Below are 13109 nucleotides of genomic sequence, written 5' to 3' on the forward strand. Positions count from 1 at the left end.
TCCAGTGCTTATACACTAGCCAACGCTGTTTTGGCTGGATTTCCAACACTGCAAGGGAGTGTTTTTAAATTTAACACAAAAAACTGATTTCAATGAAATTTTAAATCCATGGAAACATCTATACAAAGAGAAGAAGGTTGGCCTTTTGGATAAGGAGACAGGAAATCCAAGTTCAACTCCCAGCTCTGCCACAGCGAATCAATGAGACTTAAGTAAATTGTGCCTCAGTACTCCACATAGTACTACCTCCTTTCTTCCACACTTTGTCTATCTTTTCTATTTAGATTAGAAGATCTTCACAACAAGGATTGTCTCTTATTAGGTGTATGTACAGCACCTAACACAATGAGGTCCAATCTGAGTTGGGGCCTCTAGGTAATAATGTAACGTAATACAAAGAAAGAAAGAATTTATATTTTGAGCCTAAATTTCTTGATGGGGTGGTAATAGGAACATTCCTTCCAGAGCATTGAAAAACAAAAAACAAATCAATGGATGGCTCTTCAGGAACAAAAATCTTTGAGAGCTAGGCAAACGGTGAAGTCCCTAGCCCAACAGAAATCAATAAAGGTTCCTACTGAAGTCAATGGGACCAGGATATTACCCAAAGTCAGAAAAAAAGAGCGTAACAAACGGATGGCAGCTATTGATGAGCAAGCATGTGAGTCCTGAACAAAAGCTAGTGGAGTATAAAGCCTCAAACCAATTAACATTCCAGTTTGCACTTAAAATATGGCATCTGCAAGAAGTCTGAGCACCACTGCAGATAATGTCTCCATTAGCTATTTGAGTTGACTTCAAGCAACACAGAAAGCTGCTTTTAGTCAGCCTGGCTTTACCAATAAATGTCACTCACTGTTACTACATCAGTGAAGGTTACCATACGACTATGTCATAAATGATTTACTTAGATAAAAAGTATAAACTAGATTTTTGGATGCCCTCCAGCAGTTCCAGTGTTAAACGTATTGATTCCTCTGCATGTGTCAGGATTTATGGATCATTTGTGACCAGAAAAGTAAAACTTTCTCTCTTAGAATTTAATCATGCTCATTATTTTGGTATTTGGGCAGAATCGTCAGATATTAGTGGTATTTGTTATCTAAAATAGCACAGCTTTTCATTCAATTTTTTTAAAAGTGGGTTTCCTAATTAAGCTTTCAATAAAGTTAGCCCAAATTTGTTCTAGTGAAACTCCACTGAGGTCACTGAATTTACACCAAGGATAACTTTGGCTCATTATATAGCCTGCCATTATCAACAACCACTGGCATTTCTAGGGATCGTGTCACAATTTCACCAATCAACTTGCATGGACATCAACACTTGTGGGAATTAAAAAAAAAAAAAAAAAAAAAGGAAAAAAAGTGAGATTCATGGCCTATAAAAATGCCTGATTAATTCACTGGGTTCTATCCATGCTAGAGAAAAGAGCCATGAGAAAGAAGCATACTCAGTAATGGCCACCACAAGTGTTCAAAAATCATGAGCCAGGCCTCTAAATATAATGGAATTGGCTTTAAAAAATAAACAAAAAAATCCCAAGGTTTCTTAAAAAAAAAGAATAAATAAATACATTGGGGGTCTTTTTTTGCCTTCCAGTTTCTGAGCCTTTAGGGTGCACTTTTGTCAAACTTTTCTCTGTAACCATGAGAACTAGAAACTTGCTTTTGTTTTCTAAATGAAAGGCAAGATTCTCTCATATCATCAGGAACTGGGGATTTAAGGAGAAAAAACCATTAAATATTGTGAGACTTGGAATTTATTTTTAAAAAGTCACAAGAGTTTGAAACATAGCGCAAACTTCTAAAGTTGCAAAGCAGCACTTAGGGATGCATCCATGTCTCTTCTCAGAACATCAGCAGGGGTGGGGGCGGGGGCATCTCTCACAGTTAAAACCCTGTGTAACTCTTCAAAAATATAGGTAATGTCTGTGACTAGCTATTGTAAGCATTATTGCAATATTAGGTGCAGGGTTGAATTTCTCACATGGTTTTCAAATTTAATCCAAAGAATGCAAAATTAGGAGCAAATAATATGAGACTAACACTTTGCATACTGCAACCATGGGAACATCCCTGGCAAAGTCTTTCCAAGCTCCAACCTCTATTTGGAATGGTACATGGAGGCAGGTGGGGGACTTGAGGGGATGATAACTGTACCCTATACCGGAAACCTACTGACCACTATACTTACCTACATGCCTCCAGCTTCCATCCAGGACACACCACATGATCCATTGTCTACAGCCAAGCTCTAAGATACAACCCCATTTGCTCCAATCCCTCAGACAGAGACAAACTCCTACAAGATCTCTATCAAGCATTCTTAAAACTACAGTACCCACCTGCTGAAATGAAAAAACAGATTGACAGAGCCAGAAGAGTACCCAGAAGTCTCCTACTACAGGACAGGCCCAACGAAGAAAAATAACAGAACGCCACGAGCCATCACCTTCAGCACCTAACTAAAACCTCTCCAGAGCATCATCAGAGATTTACAACCTATCCTGAAAAATGATCCCTCACTCTCACAGATCTTGAGAGACAGACCAGTTCTCGCTTACAGACAGCCCCCCAACCTGAAGCAAATACTCTCCAGCAACCACATACCACACAACAAAAACACTAACCCAGGAACCTATCCTTGCAACAACGCCCGATGCCAACTCTGTCCACATATTTATTCAAGTGACACCATCATAGGACCTAATCACATTAGCCACACCATCAGGGGCTCGTTCACCTGCCCATTGACCAATGTGATATATGCCATCATGTGCCAGCAATGCCCCTCTGCCATGTACATTGGCCAAACTGGACAGTCTCTACGCAAAAGAATAAATGGACACAAATCTGACATCAGGAATCATAACATTCAAAAATCGGTAGGAGAACACTTCAACCTCTCTGGCCACTCAGTACTAGACTTAAAGGTGGCAATTTTGCAACAGAAAAGCTTCAAAAACAGACTCCAATGAGAAACTGCTGAGCTTGAATTAATATGCAAACTAGATACCATTAACTTGGGTTTGAATAGAGACTGGGAGTGGCTAGGTCATTACACATATTGAATCTATTTCCCCATGTTAAGTATCCTCACACCTTCTTGTCAACTGTCTAAATGGGCCATCTTGATTATCACTACAAAAGTTTTTTTCTCCTGCTGATAATAGCTCATCTTAATTAATTAGCCTCTTATTCCACTTTTTCATGTTCTGTGTGTGTACATATATATACACATCTCTTCTTACTATATGTTCCATTCTAAGCATCCGATGAAGTGGGCTGTAGCCCACAAAAGCTTATGCTCAAATAAATTTGTTAGTCTCTAAGGTGCCACAAGTACTCCTGTTCTTTTTGTGTATTCATGAACACTGAAGAAGTTAAAGAAAGTTACTATCCTTCTGGCATATTTATACAAGAGCCATACTTGTCTGACAGTGAAACAGCACATACATATAGATGGACTGGGGCAATCTAAAAGTCTAGAGCACTTGAGTTCAGTAACATAACATTCTTGTGTTATATTAATCCAGGAAGTGAGATTTATAATAGCTTTGGATTTGATGGTGTTATAGTAACTCCTGTTTGTTGTGATAGATACAACAACCAGATACCACAGCAATTTTTGCCAACCTGATTAAAACATTACACATTTATTAAAACATCTTTTTAATATTTTCAAACATAACACTGAAATATTATTGCTATTTCAGGCACCAAATGAAGGCTTTCCCAAGACCATCACAAGAATGACTTTTTTAAAAATAGGTCCCTTTGCTATTCTGACATTAGTTAAAAGGAAGTGGTTTGGTTGTCCTAGCAATGGTTGGATTCTGCTGAGGTTTTCTTCCAGCCAATAGATGAGGTGAGACTCAGTGAGTGCTTTGGTGACACGTCTGAGGGGCTGTGCCCCAGCGTGAGAAAAACACCTCCCTTGAAACTGACAAAGTGATTCCTATGAACATTTATTCCTATAAACATTTATGCCTGCAGATTATCGCCCACTAAGACAGCTGGTTTAACAGCTGAACTTTATGAAAGCTCAATTAACGAACTTTTTAAAAATCAACATTTATACAGAGTATGCTCCCACTTACCGATAGCAGCTGTAAAGTATTGTTCAATTTCCTTGGGGGTGAGTGCCCTTTCCCATATGATAAACTCATCAAAAGCCCCGTTCACATAGCGTTTGCTCTGATCATTCTCTGTCCCTGTCAGCAGATTTGCGTTGGGGTCCCCATAGCTATAGGAAACTTTCCCATTTGGGTCGGTGGTGTTTAGAGTTCCATTGACATAGACTTTCAAACCTTCTTTTGATTTCCATGTGAAGAGAATATGAGTCCAGAATGGACCTGCAAAACATTAAAACTCTGTAAAATCCATGAATCAACCTCATTTACAGCCTTTCTTGTTCAATAAATTTTAGCTCAGTTAAAATGCCTTTCATTTGTGCAATGCAATGGAGCTATAAAGGAAGTGTCAATACTGAATTATGGAGCAATGATATCATGTACATTACTCTTTATTCACAAGGGACACTCCTACTTTGGAAGAACCCCTATTGGCTTTAGTGACATTGTGCCTGAATCCTTCCTCAGGCTCATTGCAATTGCATAAATTATACTATGGGCCCAGATCTAAAGTCCTTATTCAGTCCTATCTCAGGCAGAACTCCCACTTCAGTGAGGGTTGCATAAGGACTTCAGGACTACAGAATATGTAAATAAAGACTAATTAAAGGTTGCTGCAGATTACATGTTATGCTGAAGAGGTCCAAACATTGTTTATAATAGTTGTCACATGGATTAAAGTAACTACATACATGCAACAGCTTTCCTTGCAAAACACTTTTACAAACTATTAAACATCACAGCTATAGAGGAGTTAGGTAAGGAAGTATTATTAGCCCCATTTTACAGGTGGATACATTGAGGCAAAGAAAGGTTCAGTGACTTTCTCTGCCATAATTACAATCCATAAGTCCTATCAGCCAGTGCTCTTTTCTAACCACTAGACCCCATTGCCTCTCAATTAGTAACCTGCATTCTGGATCAGAAGACAGAAATAAGATATTCATTTTAAAATACATTATTAATAATCATGCAAATACATTTCCAGGACTTCCTTCTTACCATACAAATGGCCAACTGTATCATGTAAGCATGGAATACTTACCCAAAAGGGTTACCAGAGAGGTTTAAAATGAAAGAAAATGGTAAGTTGGACTCCCAGCTTACGAATGCACTGAGTGAGGACTCCAAAGGCTTCATCCTGCACTCCTCACTCACTCTTTCCCAGGTGTCAAGGTTCCTCCCCCACTCTGAACGCTAGGGTACAGATGTGGGGACCTGCATGAAAAACCTCCTAAGCTTATCTTTACCAGCTTAGGTCAAAACTTCCCCAAGGTACAAAATATTCCACCCTTTGTCCTTGGATTAGCCGCTATCACCACCAGACAAATACTGGTTACTGGGGAAGAGCTGTTTGGAAACGTCATTCCCCCCAAAATACTTCCCAAAACCTTGCACCCCACTTCCTGGACAAGGTTTGGTAGTAAGCCTCACCAATTTGCCTAGGTGACTACAGACCCAGACCCTTGGATCTTAAGAACAATGAACAATCCTCCCAGCACTTGCACTCCCCCCTTTCCTGGGAAATGTTGGATAAAAAGCCTCACCAATTTGCATAGGTGACCACAGACCCAAACCCTTGGATCTGAGAACAATGAAAAAGCATTCAGTTTTCTTACAAGAAGACTTTTAATAGAAATAGGAGTAAATAGAAGTAAAGAAATCCCCTCTGTAAAATCAGGATAGTAGATACCTTACAGGGTAATTAGATTCAAAACATAGAGAACCCCTCTAAGCAAAACCTTAAGTTACAAAAAAGATACACAGACAGAAATAGTTATTCTATTCAGCACAATTCTTTTCTCAGCCATTTAAAGAAATCATAATCTAACACATACCTAGCTAGATTACTTACTAAAAGTTCTAAGACTCCATTCCTGGTCTATCCCCGGCAAAGACAGCATAAGACAGACAGACAGAGACCCTTTGTTTCTCTCCCTCCTCCCAGCTTTTGAAAGTATCTTGTCTCCTCATTGGTCATTTTGGTCAGGTGCCAGCGAGGTTACCTTTAGCTTCTTAACCCTTTACAGGTGAGAGGAGTTTTCCCCTAGCCAGGAGGGATTTCAAAGGGGTTTACCCTTCCCTTTATATTTATGACACCAGGTAAACCCCTATTCTTCCACTGATGTCAATAAGAATATTACTTCAATAGGGACTGGGGAGTGCAGGATTAGACCCTTGGATGGTGATATGAACTGTAACTGTGCTGTACACAAAGTCCCTGATGTTCTAATACCTGCTTTCTCTCTTGGGAATTAAAGCCTATCCATACTTCATCAATCCACCTATTTCCTCATCTTCTCTTTCTATCCAGATAAGGGAGCTGTGCTCATCACTACTTTATTTCCATTCTGAACCCTCAACAGTGAAACTGAACGTTACCTGGGGGACTAAAGCTTGCCTCCCACTTCATTGAATTCCCACGGGCATAAAATTCCAGAGAGCCTTCATCTTCACTTGAGCAGATTTTGAAACCACTGGAAATGACCTGTCCACCATAGGCGGGGGGAAAGTTAGCCTTCTGCTCCTGAGTCTTCCAGAAAAAGGAAAATGTTACTCCTGATGGAAGCAAATGAGAGAAGAGATGTGCCTAATGAGAAACAGGTGGGATTAAAAAGCATCAAACATCCTAGAGTACACACAGCGAATATGCTCGTGTGGGCAGATCTTCATGCTGGCATCAGTGGGGCACTTTTACAGCAATGGAGCGATGACAATTTACACCAGCTAAGGATCTGCCCTTGGTTTTATAACAAACTGGCACATACCAAGCACATGATAATACTCATTACTACCCAAGTATCCCATTTTAGTCATAACTAAAAAAATAGATTAGCCACACTAATATTTTTAAACTTAAAAAAAAAAATCTTATATAAATAAGGAGCTGGTTATGCTATAGTTCTTACAGGTGGTGAACCTGTAATCCTATGATCATCATGGCTCTTCCCTCTGGTTATTGCAGGGACCAGAGCATCAATGTGATGGGAAGGGATACTGGTTTACAGGAAAGGATACCAGCTTTTACAAACCATAACCAGAAACCTTTCTTTTCCCCAATCTGAGATTCTTAACTCACCACAAAAATCAAGCATTCCCTCCTGACTACAGGTGCACAATTGCACGTGAGTAGCTTCACTCACAACTAGTCCCACTAAGTTCAGTGGAAGGTTTTGGAATATTCTTGTACTGTAAAATTGCACAAATTGTCACAATGATAGCTGTGTTTCTTTAATAAAGGTGACCTAGGAATGCTGCTTGAATTGTAAACAGCAAAGGAAGCATCCCTCACAGCTCAGCATGGCAGTAAAGAGGCTCAGCAGACAGACATGAGCAATTAAAAAGAAAGTGGCTAGACTAACTGCTTCCTAAAAACATAGGTCTTGGGGAATAATGGCATGAAGTGCTAAGAGGAATAAAACCTAAGATGAGTGCCCACAAACAAGATACCGGACTGGAAAGAAACTTGCTGTGTGCAGTGAAAACATCTGCCTTGATTATTTTAGTTATAGTTAGTGGCAAGTATTGATAGGCTGCCTAAATAAAACAGGACTTTAGGCTACCCAGTAGCAACATGCCAGAGTAACCCTGCTGAGGTCTGAATCCAGCAGGTAGTCTGATGGTGTGCAATAGAATGTTTATAGGTGTTTACCTGATTCTTATTAGTATTGGGGAAAGCTCAGGCAAACCCCAACCCACTCCAGTGTTCAAAAGCCCTCTTTCCCCCACCAGCTGCCTGCATACAGTTCTGTGATGGTGTATGCACCCCACAGAAGGCATGACAGGGTTAAGGGGGTTAGTTGAGCCAATTAACCACCTAGGCTGCACCTGGAAGAGAAACCAGGGAGCAATGAGCACTAATCAGAGATGAAGCTCAGCTGGAGAGGAACAGGAGGGGCTTGGATAAAGCCCAGTAGCTGACAGTAGAAGGGGGCTGCAGTCACTCAGGGTGAGACAAGGCCACATAGGAAGTAACCTAAGGATACATCAGTAAGGTTTAGGACAGTGCAGACTGTGACTGCTTGTTGTAGGGTCCCTGGGTTGGAACCCAATGTAGAGGACAGGCCTGGGTTCCCTTATTGGGCAGTGATGCCGTTAAGGGGCAGTGGGTCTCAAGAGACTTTGATACCCAGGAAGGGGAAAAATACAATGAGCTGGCTGGTGGGCCAAGCCACGAAGCAGGAGCAGCTAAGGAGTGAGACTGCAAGAGCTAGACTGGAGTAAGCTACTGAAGTAAGGGTTGTTGGACTGGCAGAGGTAATCCCAGATGTGGCCAGAAGGAGGTACTCCAGTGGGGAACAGAGCACCCAGTGACAAGCTATTACAAAAATCCTAATATTCCTGTTGTCATATGGGCGTTTGTTATTGCTGAATAAATAGCATATGTATATTTTGCCTTTCTATTTAATCTATCTTTGTCTGTCTGTATAGGTCCTTTTAATGGCACCCAGCACTACATAGCATCTAAGCATCATTCCCAATGTGTCTTACACATTTATATAGAAAGGAGTCATTTTCCCCACCACTAAAATATTAGCTGGCTCTCACCAGCTTCCTAGCTATTGATCAGTATGCGAACAACATCAGCCCGTGTTTGCCAAATCTCCGTCAGCACGAGCCAAAGCTTCTGAATGCAGTTAACCCCCAGCCCAAGGCTCATTTCAATTGACTTTGAGAACTGATGCCAATGTTCTGAACAGCTCTAGTCAAGAGCAGATTTTGGTTTCATGTCTTGTCTGAAAAGCAGCTCCTGCAAGACTCTGCACTCTCACAAAAGACGGAGGCATTGATTCAATACTAACTCGGAGAAAACAGAGTCACCTGCTGAAAACACCATACTGATTTTGGTTTCCCTTGGATGTCTGCCATTTAAGTACTGACCCTGCTTAGTGTGAAAGATCATAGTCCTTTCACCTTGGCTTACCACACATTTTCCCAGAGGTCAGCTATGTGTCTATTGTAGGGAACTCCCAGGTCTCCTTAGTCCAAGGCTAACACCTGAACTACCGAACCATCCAGTATATGCCATATAAGCACCATGAAGAATTATAGCTCAGAAGTTTAGAATAAAACCTTAAATCCTCCTTAAATACACTTTATCGCTTTTTGAAATGATGAACCTAAAAGTGAAACTAAATGAGCACATTGTAAATCTCATCACAAAAATGCACTTAGAATTTAGGAAAGTAATTTTGTCCATATAGTTTAACTGCATATAAAAATTCCTCATGGTCAAATATAAATGACATCCTGTCTTGACAGATGTCTGTAATAACCCCAGGCAGGGAGCCCCTCCACAGTGAAATAAAACAAAAGAAAAGAAATAGATAGGAGGGGAAGTAATGGGAGAGTTGACCTATAGAGCTTTGTCATTTACAACAGGCTTATTGTACATAGGATTTCCCCAGATCAAACCCAAAATCTTCACAATGTCCTCAGCTCAGATGAGAGTAGAGCTTCACCATTAAGGAAGGTGCCTACATTTTTATGCACCTTCATTGCTTCTCATGTGTTGTTTCATGACCTCAACAGTGGGGGGCAAAAAACAACAAAACCTAAGTGTACTACTGTCCTCAGGAACATTTCTATTCTATTTTATTCAGGGCCCGTACAGTGCTATGTGACAGCCTTCCATTAGTACATTAAGCTATGCGATTAACATCTGTCATGTAATGTAGTACTGCACTATGTTAAAACGCACTAGAGAACCAGCAGGGTCTACAAAGACCAATTAATGCACAACATGTTAGTGCAGTTTAGAAATCATACCCGCATAGTGCACACAACCTTATTGTATAGACAAGTCCTGAGACAGATTTGGGTTATTGCTTATGTTCTGCACCAATAGTCATCAGCTTTAAGGATCTGGGAATTCCACTAACCCGTCTTGATTTCAGGTCATGTAAGTCCTCCTACTCTAAGTTTGTTTCTTCCCCCTTTAAGATTTTAGTTAGGATAAACCAAAAAAAGGTCAGACAAAACTCCTCCAACACTGTAGAGTTTAGCATGGTTTTAACCCCAAATCAAAACACCATCCCACCCCAAAATTTCCTGGGAGGAAGGACTAAATGTTTGCACAGTCCTGCCCCAGGTTTACAAACCTCCATGAACTTTTTGGTGACCTAGGACAAATTCTGAATTCACACAGCACTAGCCAGGGCCCCACAGGAATAAGGGTAGAGCGATGGAGCCTACAGTGTAATATAGGCTGAGATTTTTTTAGAATTTGGATGCCCAATTCCCATTACAACTAATAGGATTTGGGCATCCAAATCCCATGGGGCAGCTTTAAGAATCTCAGGTATAGTGTCTAATGTTATTAGAAGAGTCATGCATTGGTGTAGGTGCAGCTTAGGTTAATGCTGCTAATACCCAGCGGTCTATGTCTCCAACTCTCCATTTCCCCAACTATGTTCCTTGAGCAAATGTATTATGAATGGTGAGAAATTCAATCTTGGAGAAACTTTCCTTCACATTGAAAGGCTCTGGCAGGAGAGAGGTGAGGAGAGGGGATGAGAGGATTGTCCAGTGGTTAGGACACTAGTCTGGAACTCATGAACCCAAGACCAAGTCCCTGTTCCACCACAGACTTTCTGTGTGACCTTGGGAAAGTCACTTAGTCAGCCTGTGCCTCCATTCTCTATCTGTAAAATGGGGATATTAGTATTGCCCTGCTTCACAGGTGTGTTGTGAGGATAAATACGTTAAAGATTCTGAGGCGCTCCATTACTAGGATAATGGAGATTATATACCTACCCAAGGCAGATGCACACAATTGCCTGAGGCCTCTAAATTTTGATGAAGAGAATTGTCATCAGGCTGAGACAAGGTGCAGTGTAAATGTGGCAGCTCTTGTCCAGAGTCTGATTTAAGAAGATTAGGGGTCAATTATGGTCAGGGTTGGCGTTTTTCGTTTTAATCTGAGGTATGGTATATTAGCTGACTGCAACCTTTCCTATTGCATTCCCACCTGATCGCTGAAAGGCCTTCTCTTGTGAAACTGCACTTGGATTACTCTCTTGTGCAACTTTTAGGGCAAACTTAGAAATAGAACTGGTCAGGAATTTTTCAACAAGCTATTTTTTCACCGAAAATTGCTGATTTGTCAAAAACGAAACCATTTGCAAAACAGGGTCACTTTTGACAAATCTCCCAACTAGAATAACGTTTGGAAAAAGTTGCAAAATTGTCAAATATCTCATTTTGACATTTTCAAACTGGAAACTTTTGGGTTTTTGAGTCAAAAGGACTCTCTTTTTTAAAATTTTAGTATATTAAGACAAAAAAAGGATTTTAAAAAAAATCAAAGTTGAAATCAAAAGTTTTGATTGTCCCAAACCCAAAGTTTTTTCATTTCAAAAAAGTGTTCAAGAGGTCAAACTTTTCCTCTGGATTCAGGACAGGAAAAAAAAAATTGACATCTCAAAAATTTTCCTGGGACTGGAAAACCATTTCCCACCCAGCTCTACTTAAAAGCAAATCCGTACAACTATAACCAATGCACACTGAGACGTTTATTGTATCTTAAGAAAGAGATCATTTTGGACAGAATTACAGCCTATCACTGCCAGAGATTTAGTTTAGTTTAAGGGAGGCATGAAGACCTCTCCTTTAGAAAAGATTGTTTACCCACTGCTGTGGTTCAATATTAACTATTTATGTGATTCTTCTCTTCACATTTTTATCTTCTGAATATTTCAGTATTTTATGGTTTTAATGTTCTTGTTTGTGAGGTGCTGGGAATGGCACCATAAAAAATAAAATTTACTCTGATTATTATACTATAGTTATAGAAATAATGTGATTTACTGATGGTTTTATTTCCTCTGGTATGACAAATATACATAAAATGTGGTATTGTGTAAAGAAATATGCCTGCAGCAGAATACTGAATAATCTCTACTCTTCCATTTTCAGGTAGCAACTAAGTATTGACTGTTGTATGAATTTTTACCATTTTTTAAAAGTGGTAACACACAGTATTTGCTATACATGCCAGAATGAGTAAAATCTTGTCATATGTCTTGTCAGTAACTTAAGAATGGCCTAAATTAACAAAGCAACTAAATCCAGTATTAACACTGCCACTTAACTTACCCATTAAGTTTAGGTATTGCAGAAGTTACACCATGTAAAAATCACATGCACCATTCCACATTGATCCCTACAGTTTCAATGCATTTTTCATCAATCTTACAGTTGTTTTGTTCATTCATGTAACATTTTCAATCTTTTCCTCTAAATCATTACCTTGATTGCACCAGATAATTTGTGACTTGCACCATAATTTTATTTGTCATTTTAATCTTCTACAGCATCAGCATACTGTGAGGGCTCTAAAATATTCTCAGTGGAAAAAATTGCTTAGGGGAGACAGTCAAACAATAGATGGACAGACGGGTGAAAACAACCGAAAGATGAAAACCACCATGTGTTGTAGTTTATAATTTTTCCAAAGCGTATTTTTTTAATTAATGTTCAGGAAGCACTGAAATGTATTGCAACTTTTATAAAGCCTTTGCATGCTGTAGATTTAAAGGATATGGGTAGTATTGCCAGCCACAGGTACTCAAAAGTCATAAGGACCAGACCCTCAAAAAAAAAAAAAAATCAAGAGATTTGTTAAAATAAAATTTGAGGTTCTTTCATTTGCCTTCTAGTGTTTCACCCTTTAGGAGTCTCATTTTCAAGCTTTTCTCTTCAACCTCAACGGCTAGAACTTTTTTTTAAATAATGAAATATGAGATTCTGATGTACTGTATTCACACAACTCCAGCAGCTCAGGCTTTAAGAAAAGCATCCAGTATTGCAAGATTCATGGTAAAAATCATGCAAGTTGGCAACACTGCTGGACCCAAAGCATGCTAGGTGCTTTACAGACCAATAAAAAACCATCCTGTGCCCTGAAGAGCTTGCAAACTAAAAGCCAATGCCTGCTCCTACAAACACTTACTACCAAAGTACTTCCATCAGA

At 39.7% G+C, this 13109-nt stretch overlaps 1 protein-coding gene across 1 annotated transcript in view; it reads right to left on the reverse strand.

Moving 5' to 3' along the window:
* ADGRD1 (adhesion G protein-coupled receptor D1) overlaps positions 1 to 13109 on the reverse strand; it is a 240924-nt gene that overhangs the window by 211617 nt on the left and 16198 nt on the right. Inside the window, exons 6-7 of the mRNA XM_077835220.1 lie at positions 6518 to 6694; positions 4103 to 4357 (exon numbers count right to left, since the gene is read on the reverse strand). Of these exons, the coding sequence (XP_077691346.1) occupies positions 4103 to 4357; positions 6518 to 6694 (432 nt within the window). The remainder of the gene's footprint in view (positions 1 to 4102; positions 4358 to 6517; positions 6695 to 13109) is intronic.

Source organism: Eretmochelys imbricata, chromosome 15, assembly GCF_965152235.1.
Source record: "Eretmochelys imbricata isolate rEreImb1 chromosome 15, rEreImb1.hap1, whole genome shotgun sequence".
NCBI lineage: Eukaryota > Metazoa > Chordata > Testudines > Cheloniidae > Eretmochelys > Eretmochelys imbricata.